The sequence below is a fragment of the Nuphar pumila genome, chromosome 6 (genome assembly GCF_984573655.1).
Source record: "Nuphar pumila chromosome 6, dmNupPumi1.hap1.1, whole genome shotgun sequence".
Classification (NCBI taxonomy): Eukaryota; Viridiplantae; Streptophyta; class Magnoliopsida; order Nymphaeales; family Nymphaeaceae; genus Nuphar; species Nuphar pumila.
Genome location: NC_143254.1, coordinates 18,623,464 through 18,637,187, shown reverse-complemented (window position 1 = coordinate 18,637,187; position 13,724 = coordinate 18,623,464). Strand labels below are relative to the sequence as shown.

The 13,724-nt window shown below is 37.5% G+C and overlaps 1 protein-coding gene across 2 annotated transcripts in view; it reads right to left on the bottom strand.

Moving 5' to 3' along the window:
• Positions 1–13,724, bottom strand: part of LOC149834184 (uncharacterized) — a 43,277-nt gene that overhangs the window by 10,533 nt on the left and 19,020 nt on the right. For both annotated transcript variants that reach the window (XM_090011269.1, XM_090011271.1), the window contains exon 7: positions 6,048–6,160. In XM_090011269.1, the coding sequence (XP_089867395.1) occupies positions 6,048–6,160 (113 nt within the window). The remainder of the gene's footprint in view (positions 1–6,047; positions 6,161–13,724) is intronic.

The following is a 13,724-nucleotide window of genomic DNA, read 5'->3' as shown; positions in this document are numbered from 1 at the left end:
GAGTTTTGTTTCTCAAGCGTGAATTTCAGCTTCTCAAGAAAGGCAGTCTATCTATTATGGACTATTTGAATAAGGTGAAGACTATTACATATCAACTTGCCATTATTGGATGTGAAGTGTCGGACAAGGATAAAGTACAACAGACATTGAATGGTTTGGGCCCAGATTTTCATGTATTGGTGACATCATTGCTATGCTTGCACATGCTTCCCACGTTTGAGGACCTTCAGGCAAAACTCCTTCAATACGAAATGTGGTTGAAACACATTGCTGAAGATTTTGGTGCTCAATCTGATTCCCAAGATGTTTTAGCTACTGGGTTCTCCTTCGATCGTGGTCGTGGAGGAAATAGCTTCAGAGGAGGAAGAGGTTGTGGTAGATTTGTAGGTCCAGGTTTGCTTCCCACACCCAATATGCCGTTCAACTCTAATGCGAAGAATCAAAATCAAAGAGATGTCCCGACATGCTACCTGTGCAATAAAAAGGGACATATTAAAGCAAATTGCTGGTTTAATCCTCAAAATAAAGGAAAGTTGCAAAACACTGAAAGCAAAAAGGAAGATAATGTTACCAAAACTGATGGGGAGGTAAAACAACTTTTGTTGGCAGCATTGTCTGAGTTGCATTTGAAGCAGAATGATCAAGGATTATGGTATGTTGATTCAGGAGCAGCGACCCATGTTACGGAGGATGTTGGTAAGCTCTCGAGCTTTGTTCCTTTGGTAAAAATAGTATTGTTACTGGAGATAGATCTCACCATCATATTTCTCACGTTGGTAATGCAATCATTCCTTTGTCCACATCATCTCTCAATTTGTCAAATGTCATTCATGCTCCTAACATAAAAAACATTATTTCTGAGTCTAAACTTGTTGATGATACACATTCTTATGTTGAATTCACTCCATCTTCTGTGTATGTCAAGGATCTTCAAATGAGGGAGACATTCGCTGAAGGGGAGCGAAAAAGAAATATGTACATCTTCAAGAAAGATCCACTTGCACATACAAGTTCCGTCTTGAAGCCCTTATTGAAGTTCAAGTCTTTTCAGTCTGAATTATCTGTCTGGTCTTGAGTCTGTTTTTAGCCTTTATAAATGTAATAAGCCAAGTCTTTGGCATGATCGTCTTGGTCACTGCAGTCATTCTTTTCTTGAGAAACTTGTATCAAGTAAATTAATTCCTAAATCAAGTTTAACCCCTAAGGAAAACAATAAAAAGTGCTCCAGTTGTCAAATGCGCAAGAGTCATGTTCTTCCTTTTGATTCTATACATAAAAGAGCTTCAAGACCTTTTGAAATTGTTTATTCTGATGTTTGGGGTCATGCACCCTTCTGTTATTCTTCTGGCAGTAGATATCATCTCATCTTTATTGACAGTTATTCTCGTTATACTTGGATATTCTTTATGAAGCACAAGTCTGAAACTTTTCACATATTTCGTAACTTTCATGCCTTTGTTCAAAACTATTTCTCTACCAATATTATGCATTTTCACTGTGATGGAGGTGGTGAGTATACATCAAAGGATTTTATTGATTTTCTCCAAAGTAATGGAATAAAGCGTAGAGTGTCTTGTCCACATACGCCACAACAAAATGGGATTACTGAAAGAAAGCATAGGCATATTGTTGAAACGGCCATGAGCATAATGCATGATAGCAATCTTCCCATTGGTTTGTGGACAGAGGCATTTCATTCTGCAGTCTATATTATAAATTGTTTGCCCATGACAGTTTTACAAAATAGTACACCATATTTTTTTCTTTTCGGCATTCAGCCTGATTATGATGCCCTGCATGTATTTGGATGCACTTGCTATGTTCATATTGATGATTCTCTCAGAAATAAATTTCAACCAAAGACTTTCAAGTGTAGATTCGTGGGATATGCCGATGATTATAAAGGGTATCGGTGTTATGATCCTATGACTAAACGTGTTAAAATCTCCAGGAATGTTGTGTTTGATGAGAATAATTTTGGAAATGCATCTTTTGATACCTGTCGAAGAATTCCCAGAGAAGTTTATCATCCATGGATGAATGCAGAATTATTTGCAAGTGTTTATAGTGATTGTTCATCTCAGTGCACTCAGAAAACACAGTCGGCTGACCGAAATGACATTGACTCAAATCAAGCATGCTTACCTCAATCTGATGATCAGGTCAGTGGAGCTTCATATGCTGAAGGAGGGACAGACCCACAATCTCATCAAATTGATAAATTCAAAGGGTATGTGTATGTGCGAAGAGAAAAAGGCGCTCCTCCTGTTTCTCACCTTGAACCTGACACTTATGTGCCTGCTAGAAACTTGAGGAGTTCAAATAGAATCAGACATCCTATTGACAGGTGGGTCAGTTACAATAATTTTTCTATGGATCTTCAACTCTTTTTATCTTAGGTTGATAAGCATGATGAACCCGTGAAATCAAACAAATGGATTGAGGCCATGAATGGAGAAGTGAAAGCCCTTCATGAATGTCAGACGTGGGAAATTGTTTTCAGACCTCCTAACAAAAATGTTGTTGATTCCAAGTGGGTTTATAAAATTGAATACAAACCCGATGGCACCATAGAACGATATAAAGCAAGACTTGTTGCAAAGGGGTTTACACACGAATATGGCCAGGATTATGATGAAACCTTTAGTCCCGTGGTTAAAATGAGGACAATAAGAATTATATTGTCTTTAGCTGTCAAACATGAATGGACATTGAGTTAGTTGTCAAAAATGCATTCCTTCATGGAGACTTGAAGGAAGAAGTTTACATGGAACAACCTCCAAGATATGCTGAGAGAGACCCAAGCACACATGTATGCAGACTAAAAAGAGCCATATATGGTTTAAAGCAGGCCTCACGCTCGTGGTTTGAAAGTTTCTCCTTAGAAATACAGAAACGTGGGTTCTGTCGATCTCTCTTGGATCACTCATTGTTTATATTCAAGGGTAAAGGCATCACCACCTTGTTGTTGATATACGGTGATGACATTATTATCACAGGAAACTCGATGAACCACATTGAAGAAATAAAGAGACTCTTAAGTCAAAGGTTTAAGATGAAAGACTTGGGAGGTTTGCGTTATTTCCTTGGAGTCGAGGTAGACATGGAGGAGGGTTACCTGACACTGACACAACATAAATACACACTAGATTTATTGAAGAAATTCGATATGCAAGATTGCAAACCTTTGTCTACACTGAGTGTCTTACATCAAAAGCTTAGTTCACTGGATGGAGATTTGTACCCAGATCCTACAAGATATCAAGTACTAAAGCTGAATACCGATCAATGGTTGTTGCAACTGCTGAAGCTACCTGGACAAGGCATTTGTTGAATGAATTAGAGGAACGGATCTCAAAATCTATCTTATTGTGTGACAACCAAAGTGCCATCAAAATATTTTTAATCCTATTTTCCACAATAAGACAAAACATATTGAGATAGATCAACACTTCATTCGACAGAAGGTTGCAGACAAAGAGAATGAGCCTCATTTCATCCCTACGAAAGACCAGGTGGCAGATTTATTTACAAAGGGTTTGACGAAAAGCAGATTTTGGTTCTTGAAGAACAAGTTGCCCATGGTACAGGACCATACACAACTTGAGGGAGGCTATTAAGTGTCGTGAATTCAGTCTGGATTCGGTTTGGGTCTGATCCAGACCCGAACTAAGATTTGCGTGTTTGACGTGTTTACTGGGGACACACATGTTATTCTATGTTTTGTTGTAGGACAGATATGTCCATAATAAAACAAAATATGATGTAGATATTGTTTCTAGATCAGGTTAAAGTGGAAGAAGTAGGAAATATAAAGGGCAATTCTGATCCCCTTTTAGTTGATCCTGAGTACGTGGGCTTGGAATCTCCTTCCACATCTTCCTCTCCTCCTTAGGTACGTCGTAGTACTAGAGTCTCAGTCCTTCATACTCGTTTTGTATCCTATGAGTCATTTATTCCTTAGCATCGTACCTTTTTAGCTTTAATCTACTCCTATGTTGACCCTAGTTCTTATGCAAAAGTTGCTTATAAAGAAGTGGTTGTGAGCAATGGCCAAGGAGCTAAAGGCCCTTGAAAGAATGCATGCTTAGGATCTTATGCATATTCCATCAAGCAAAACTGTAGTTGGATGCAAGTGGGTGTACAAGACAAAGACTAAAGTAGATAAGTCAATCGAAAGATAAGGCTAGATTCGTTGCAAACCGGTATAGCCAGCAATTCGAAATTGACTTTGTAGAGACTTTTGCACTTGTTGCTCATATGACCACCATTAGGACCTTGCTTGTTGTTGTTGCGATAAGGTAGTTGGATGTAAAAAATGCATTCCTAAATGGAGACTTAGATGAGGAGGTGTATATGGAGTTGCCGCAGGGATATGCAAACATTTAAAGTAGAGTTTGCAAGTTAAGGAAAGCCTTATATGGGCTCAAGCAAGCACCCAGAGCTTGGTTTAAAAAATTCAGCTCATCTGTGAAATTGCTTGGTTTAAAAAATTCAGCTCATTTGTGAAATTGCTTGGTTTTGAAAAAAGTTATCATGATCTTTCTTTGTTTGTATCCTCTTCTGCTCATGGAAAGTGCATCTTGCTTTTGTATGTTGATGATATGATCATCATAGGAGATGATATGAGAAAAATAGTTGATACCAAGAAGAGACTGGATGCCATTTTTTAAATGAAGAAATTGAGGCATCTAAAGTACTTTCTTGGTTTAGAGGTTGCACATTCCAAGAGAGAGCTTCTATTGTCACAACATAAGTTAATTAATCTTGTGATAAAAGCTAAACTCAAATGATTCCAAGAAAGTCTCGAGTTCAATGGAAGCAAATGCTAAACTTAGAGCCACTGATGGTGAAAAGCTTGAGGATCCAATGATTTACAGGCAACTTGTGAGAAGTTTGAATTATTTAACCATGACCAGGCTTGACATTACTTATGCAGTTCATGTTATTAGTCAATTTATGAGTTCTACTTCAGTCCATTTTGTTGAAGTGCTTAGAATCATCCAGTTTATACGACACACCATGCACTTCAGAATGTTCTTATCATCATCTTCCACAGAACTTAGATCCTTTTGTGACTCAAATTTTTAGGGTTCTAGTAGAGATCGTATTTCAACTACTGGATTTTGTGTCTTTATTAGAAGCTTTTTGATTTCTTGTAAAAGCAAGAAGTAGCAACGGGTTGCTTTGTCTATTAAATAGGCAAAATATAGAGCTATGACACAAATGACCATTGAGATCAATTGGATAAGATAGCTTTTAGAAGAATTTGGTGTTGCAATATGTGGAAGAACGTCCTTATATTGTGACAATATGAGTACAATCTATATTGGAAAGAATCCAGAGTTTCATGAATGGACAAAACATATTGAGATAGATTGTCATTTTACTAGGAGGATGGAGTTGTATCCTTAGAGCATGTGAGCTCAAAAGAGCATACAGCAGATATTTTTACCAAGAGTCTCACTCCTTTGCATTTTCAGACATTTCCATCCAAACTTTGGATGATTCTGTTTGCATCATTTCAAGTTTGAGGGGAAGTGTTAAAATATGAAAACCACTCTTTATTGTACATATGATTCTTTATGAGGGTAAATCTGTATTTTTTTCTTTTTTTGTATTATACTTATTTTATAAGGGCTTTTTAGTCTTTGCATCTGTAGGGTTTGGGGTTTGACCCTTTTTATTGTTGTATCTTCTAATTTCTCATTGAATGAATCTTTTGTAGTCCTTTTTGTGTTTCACTTGATGATTTCTATCTTGAATCTCTGATAACATATAAACAACTTGGATATTAGAATGAATTGAAAGAATAAAGATTTTTTTACCATATACATTTACTGCAAGAAAAAGATAAAAATGAGATACTCCAACTAGATTGTCATATGGATATTGATGACCATTGCAACAAACATTTATGAATGTAGGAGTATATAGCCAGAAGAAAAACTCAGAAGGGTCATTTAAATATACTGCTGCACTCTTAAAAGCATGCATGTTAAGCAAAGAAAAATAGGAGGAAACATTGCAATTGTGGAAACACAGACCTCCAAATAACATATGCAACTATAGTGCAGAATAAACTAGACTTTAAGGGATCATTCCAAGAAGCAACAAAAAGAAGACGATTCCCCAGCTCTGTGAAAGGAAAAAGTAATTCCTGCAGCAATTAAACATGAAGAAAATCAGTTCCTACAGAATCTAATATAATTAAGGAGATCAAACAAGTCATTTCTACATTTTATCCCACATTTTAAGACATCTATGTTATACATAAACATGGAAAGCACCAAAAATCAGCAGTATGGTACTATAATTTATATGAAACAAATTTTAGAAGTCATTTGGTTGTTTTGTAAACTTATAAACTAAAAGCAAGTACAAGGAGATAACTTTCCACTGAGATTGGGGGCTAATTTCACCACTTTGTGCAGATTTGCTTAGCATTAGAGAAAACCCTAAATGAGAGAGCAGAAGGAGAAATGAATGTCAAAAGCTTCACTAAAGAGAAATGGGAGAATACAACCTTATATGGAGGACATCCCTCCTATTCCACTAGAAGACAAAAACAGTTAACTCTACACTACTAGATGAAATACAAAATACCCCTATAAAGAATATAATGTACACACACATACATAGAGGGGATAGCACACAAAATATAGTACACATCGTACATGAGTCACTCAACACTCCCTCAAACTTGAGATAATACAAGAGGAATCATCCCAAGTTTAGAAAGAAATGTGATAAAGTGCAACGAAGAAAGACTCTTGGTGAACATGTCTGCAATTAGATCCTTAGAGCCAATATGCTCAAGAAAAATGACTCCATCTTCATGGGCCAACTTGTAAAGTGACAATCTATCTCAATATGTTTGGTTCTTTCATGAAATTATGGATTCTTTGCAATATGAATGACACTCATATTGTTACAATATAAAGAGGTCCAACCATCAATAGGAACTCCCAACTTTCCCAATAGCCACCTTATCCAAATAATCTCAATTGTAACTTATGTCATTGGTATGTATTTAACTTCAGCTGTAGATAATGCAACTCTTTGTTGCTTCTTACTTTTCCATGAGATTAGGGAACTTTCAAGAAAATGCAAAAACCAGTAGTAGAGAAACAATCGTGAATTGAGCTTCCAAAATCGCCATCATAAAAGTCTCTCATATATGTGGAAGAGGATGATGAAAAAAACATCCCATAGTGCATGGTCGCCCTCACATATCTGATAATCCGAAGTACTGCAGCAAGATGTGTAATGAAATGAAAACAAAAACGAACAAGTGTTTCTTATGGACTTGAGAGAACACAACCAACCAAGAAGAACACATCAATCCACACCACCCACACAAGGGTCAAATAAAGGTTTTTGTATTACATAAAATGCTCAAAAGGCATTAAGGTTTACAAGGGCTTGAAGCCCTATTTATAACAATCAAAGGGAATAGGGAGCAGCCCAACTAGCTGTTGGGCTTCTCCCAACGGTCACATTTGTGACCGTCGGGAGCAGCTCTAACAACTAGTTGGAGCTGTCCCAATCAAGGTTTACAAAAAGTAAACATTACAAAAAAGATAAAAACTAATAATAAACAGTCAGCCCCTAACGGGATGACTACTATTACAAGGTAAAATGACCGGAATACGTATTCCGATTTACATATATATGGACATACACACATATCTATATAAAATATATATATATATATATATATATATATATTACAAGTTTATCTTAACACTTCCCCTCAAACTCACGATGTAACAACCGAGAGTTTGCCAAGTAGGAAGTGAAATCTAGGTGACGAGAGCGCTTTAGTGAAGAAATCTGCCATTTAATACTCAAATGGAACATAAGGCAACGTAATGGTCTTCAGAAATTCTTCACGAACGTAGTATCAATCAATTTCAATGTGTTTGGTCTTTTCATGAAATGTATGATTGCTTGTAATGTATATTGCGTTCTTATATGATTTGGGGGTTCTGCAATGTGAACTCCCAAATCTTCTAATAATTGTCTCAACCATGCTAACTCAGATGTAGTTGCCATGGCACAATGCTCTCCTTCAGTGAAAGAGAGAGACACTTTCTGTTGCTTCTCACATCTCCATGAAATTAGAGAATCATCTAAAAAAATACATGAACCAGGTTGAGCATCTATTATTCATGTCCCCTCCCTAGTCATAATCAAAATATACAATAACTTCTAACGAGGAAGAAGATAAAAGAAATAACCCATAATTAATAGAATTTCTAATATATCTAATAATTCTCATTACAACACTCATATGTACTGTAGTGAGAGCATGCTTAAATTGACTAACAAAATGAATATCATGAGAAATATCAGGGCGAGTAATAGAGACATAAGACAAAGCTCCAATCATTTGTCTATACGGAGTTGGATCCCTCAGAGGTTCTCCATCATCTTTCTTCATCTTTGCATTTATGACTTCTGTAGTATCAACTCATTTTTCATCTGAGAGTCCTAACAATTCGATGATCTCTGCTGCATACTTAGTTTGCGATAACAAATAACCACGAGGTGAGTAAGTCACTTTTATTTCAAGAAAATACCGTAAAAAATCAAGATATGTCATAACAAAGTTATCTTTGAGAACATTTTTTATATGACTAACTCCTGTGATAATCATATAATCAACGTAGAAAAGTAATATCATCATTCCTGTATTAGAAGACTTAACAAATAATGCAGTGTCAGTATAATAAGATTTAAAGTGAAGTTGTGTCATCATACTACTGAATTGATCATACCAAGCCTTGGGGGCTTGCTTTAGACCATACAATGTGATCATGTATAATTTGTATTCATATTATATACACTTTATGTGCATGATTAATTGTGAAAAGAGATTAATAGCCCTTGTTTATTGACTTTTGGCAGGGCATTACTTAGTTTTCAAAAAGAGAAAAATTGCACAAAGTAAACCCACTTGAGTGGTTTTTGGAAATTTGATGTTCTTCTAACAGTCTTTTTGAAAATAGTTTTTGAAAATGAGTGTCTTTTGAATTTATTAAAAATTGGTAGAGTTTTTAGAAAATTTTCTTAAAAGCACTAACCCTAATTTTCCTTTTAAATAATAGAGATTTAGAGGAGGCTGGCGTCTCCTCTTGGGATTCACGCCAACCTCTCTCTCTCTCTCTCTTCTCCTTTCTTTTTCCCATATTCTTCTTCTTTTCTTCCCCTTTCCTCACTGGCTGCCTCTTCTTCTCCTCTCATCGGAGGGCGTCATGCGTGCGATCTCGGAGGAAGCCATTCTTTTCTAACCACTCCGTCAGAGGCGACTTCAGGTACATCTCTTCTCCCCCTTCTCGTTTCAGATTATTGCAAATAGTTAGTCTCTTTGATTGATGCAATCTAGTTTACTATTTTGCTGAAAAAAACATAGTTTTTTTTCTTATCAAGTTTTTGTTTAAGCATAGATTAGTTTTTTTTTGTTCAATAGAAAATAAAAAAAATATCAGGTCATTAAAAGTTCTTTTTTAGATCGGTTGATCTGATCTTCCGATCAGATCTGATCTTTTCTTTACCAAAGATCTGATCAGCTAATCGGGTGCAACACCAGCCTAGATCCAATCTGCATATAAGATCTGCCAGTGCAGATCCGATCAGCAGACTGGATTAGGCCAGCCTGAGTTGCTGAACCCTGATTCTGTCCAAAGCAGGTTGAGTTGTATACAAGTTTGTTTTAAAAAGGCTGATCAGTCCAGACTTGATCTGCAGCGATCCGATCTAGGTCTGACTAGCTGCAGGCCGAGCAATTTATTGCTGGACCTGACCAGCTGCAGCCAAGCAGGTTCCAATTGGATCTATCTTCAGATCTGATCAGAACCCAGCCTTACCAGCTGAGTTTGCTAGATCAGGCCAAATTGATCTAGACTTAGCGAAATCGGGTCTGCCAGATCTGATTGGGCTGAGTGGTCCATATTTCTCTGATATGCAGATTGGAGCTGCTATTGGTCTGCCTACGGTTCTTGATTTATTCAAGTTATTCCAGCAGATTTAATCTGTTCGGCCAATATCATCTGATAAATCATTATTTTCTCAGATCTGTCCACGTCGGCAGATCTGATCTGAATCGTATTACTCAGAGATATCGACCTGCTATAGTCGGCCATTAATGTTTTGCAATTTTTTTGTTCGGCCTTACCAATTCAGCCCAGCAGCAGAATCAAATCTGCTTGCTGTTTTTGGCCTGCTGCTAGCAGCACTCGACATATTCTGATCAGCTGCCAGCAGCGCAGACCCGCTTTGGGTCAAGCTTGGCTAGTGCCAAAACTGTACAGCAGTCAATCTGCACTTCTGTTGGCCTGCTGAACTGCATTTAAAATCAAACCAGATCAAATCTGGTTGGTCTCAGTATGTGTGTCAGTTTTATACATAACCGACCTGCGGCTTGAAATTGGTTCAAAACGAAAGGTCTGATTGATTTTGTTTTCTATTTGTGAACTGTTCCTCTTAGTTAATTTCTTTTCTTCTTTTTGGTTTAAATTAGTACTTTATTGCATGTTAGTTTAGAAGTTGATTTCTTTAGGGAGTAAATATAAGTAGATTCTTGCATTTTTTTAGATTTAATTTTTTTTTTTGAAAACTAACAGTAGTTGTATTAGGGATTCCAGTTGGTGCGTGTGATGTTTTTTTGTGTCCTTTGCAGGTAGGTTCACAGGTGTTTAAGGAAGTGTCATCGCCAGGGTCGTGCCCTTGCGAAGCAAGAACGCTAGTCCGCGAAAGAAAAGACCCCTGCAAATTTTTGTTTTGCTTTTTTTCTTTTTTTTTTGGCCTCTGGCCATTTAATTTGATTGTAATAATTTTTTATTTTTGCTCGGACTCTTATAATAGGGCAGAACACTTTGTTTGTTTTTAAGGCAATAAAGTTTTGTTATTGTGTAGAGTACGAAGGTTTTTAAACATGTTTCCTGTGTTCGACTCAGACTTCACCACTAGTATGAACCGAAAATTTAAGATTTGATACACGGTTTACATAAACAATTTTCACTGAAAAATATCTTTAAAAATACTTCCAAGAAAAGTTACATCAAATTTTTGGCACCGTTGCCGGGGAACAACGATTTAGAACTCAGTACTCACTTTATTGTCTTTTTTGCGTATATTTAGGATTGTTAGTTTGCTTTTACACTTTATTAGAAATGTTTAGTTTAATTTCCTATTGATATTTAGGACTACCTAGTTTGCTTTTGTTTATTATTTAGGATTGCTAGAACCACGCTGAGTACAATACATAGAGTCCGTTCACTTTTCCTGCACGACCCACCTATTAGGGTACCCTCTTAGGTGACTATGCATGTAATTTGCTTTGAAGTTATATATCTGCATTGAATGGTGTTTGTTTATTCTAAGTTTTATTTTGCTTTGCCTGCTTTCGTGGTGTGGTTTGATCGCATTGACATGCTAGATTAAGTAGAAAATCAAATCCTTAGAACGGTTGCTACACCGGTCTCTACACAAGGTATATGCAAGGGCGACACTCGCAAGACCCTGAGCTCATTGAATCTCTAGAGGACCCAGAGTTCATCCTCAGGTGAGCCCGTAGATCCGACCACATAGCTGAAGATCAACAGATCGCCTGTCCCCTAAGAGAGTATTTCATCCCTAAAGAATATACTTCTACCTCCTGCATCGCGAGACCTGATATAGGAGCGAATCAGTTTGAGATTAAGGTCAACATCATTCAAATGCTTCTATCATTTTATGGCCTTTATAATGAGGACTTTTATCATCATCTCGATGAATTTTTGAAGATTTTTTCCACTGTGCGGATCAATAACTTTGGAGATGACGCTTTAAAGTTCTCTCTCTTTATGTTCTCCCTAAAGGACAAAGTGAAACACTGGCTAAAGTCCTTAGATACGGTAAGGATTATCAGTTGGAACAGTTGCAAAAAGAATTTTTGAAAAAAAAAAAATTCATTGGCAAGACAAACCAATATCAAAAGACTATAACCAGTTTCCTTCAAATTGAGGGAGAACAGTTTCATGAGACATGGGATAGGCTCAAAGACCTACTCAAGAAGTGCCCCCACCACCAAGTGCCCAAATGGCAGTTGGTGCAGTATTTTTACGAAGGCCTGATTGAGAAAGACATGTAAATGGTTGATTCTTCGTGTGGAAGCACGTTCATGATCAAAAGCGAAGACGGGGCATGGGCCCTATTCGAAACATTGAGTGAAAACTCTATGCACCATGCCTTGTTTTCGAGATTTAATAGGATCACCTCTGCTCCTAGTGGTCCTAAAAAGGGAGGGATTTTTGAAGTTGGGTCCAATCAAGAACTGCAAATCAAAGTGGACCAGTTGGCCAGAAAAATGGACCAATTGTTAGCTGGCCCAACTTCAATAAATTAAGTGAGTAAAGTGTGTGAGTTATGTGATAGCCCTGCACACTACATAACTGATTGTCCGACATCACCTCATTATCCTGAGTTTATTCAGGAGCAGGTGAATGTTGCCCAAAGTTTCGCCAGACCGTCACATGATCCTTATGCACCCACTTATAATTTATGTTAGCAAAACCACCCCAACTTTGCGTGGAGAAATCCACAAGACCCACCCCCTATGCCTTCTTAGACAATAGGCCAGACCGAGTAACTTCCAACAAAGTTACCTCAGGCCCACATTCCCACAGGCTCATCCCTAGTTTAGCCATCCTTCTCTCCAGGAACCCATAGTGAGCCAATCTTTTCAGGAAAAACTCTTCGAGGCATTTTCTGATATAAAAGCCAACCTCAACTCCCACACACAGTCAATAGTGAAACTAAAGACTCAGATGAGACAGTTGGTTGAGGCCTTGAGCAGGCGCAACGAGGGAAGCCTTTCTAGTCAGCCTGTTGTCAACCCGAGGGGTAAGAAACCCTATGTCATCTGTCCTGCACATAACAGAGTCTCATCAAGAGCAGGCTAACTCTATTATGATCCTTCGGAGGGAGAAAAAAATCCACCCAGTTCAGGAGAAGACTGAAGAACCCAAGGAAAAGACTAAAGACCAGTTGAGTTCTCCTGCCAGGCCCAAGGAAAGTGGCCAGGGCCCACGGCCTGCGCCTTCTCTTTCTTATATACCTAGAGACTCCTTTCCTCAGGCCAAAAATGCAAGAAATGCTTGAGACATTCAAACATGTTCACATAAATCTTTCCCTGTTAGATGTCATCCAACAAGTGCCTGCATATACAAAGTTTCTTAAAGAACTTTGCACGAAAAAAAAAATCAAGATCTTTGCCTAAGAAGATCTTTCTAACAGAGCAAGTGAGTTCAGTGTTTCGGCACCAAGCTCCACCTAAACTTAAGGATCCTAGGGCACCAATTTCTTCGTAAGACGCTCCCACGGATGTCGCCTTTTTTTCTTCTCTTCCTTTAAACTTGGGACAAAATGGCCTAATGTGGCCCAGTTCTCCACAATTATGACAAGTCAATATAGTTCTTTTTTTGTTGTCATCATATCTAGGCTTCCCATTATAAGGTTTTGAAAGTTGTGGTGGTTTGTAAACATTCATATTGGCTACCGGTCTTGAGACAACCAACACATTATCCTTTGTCTCCTTAAGTTCGGACATAGATTTAAGTCTTGTCTCCTTCATGCATACTTGAGTTAAAACTTCATGTAAGGCAAAAAAGAAATTCCTATGGATAATATTCACCAAAAGTTGTTCAAATTCGGGTCTAAGACCTCTAAAAAATTAAAAC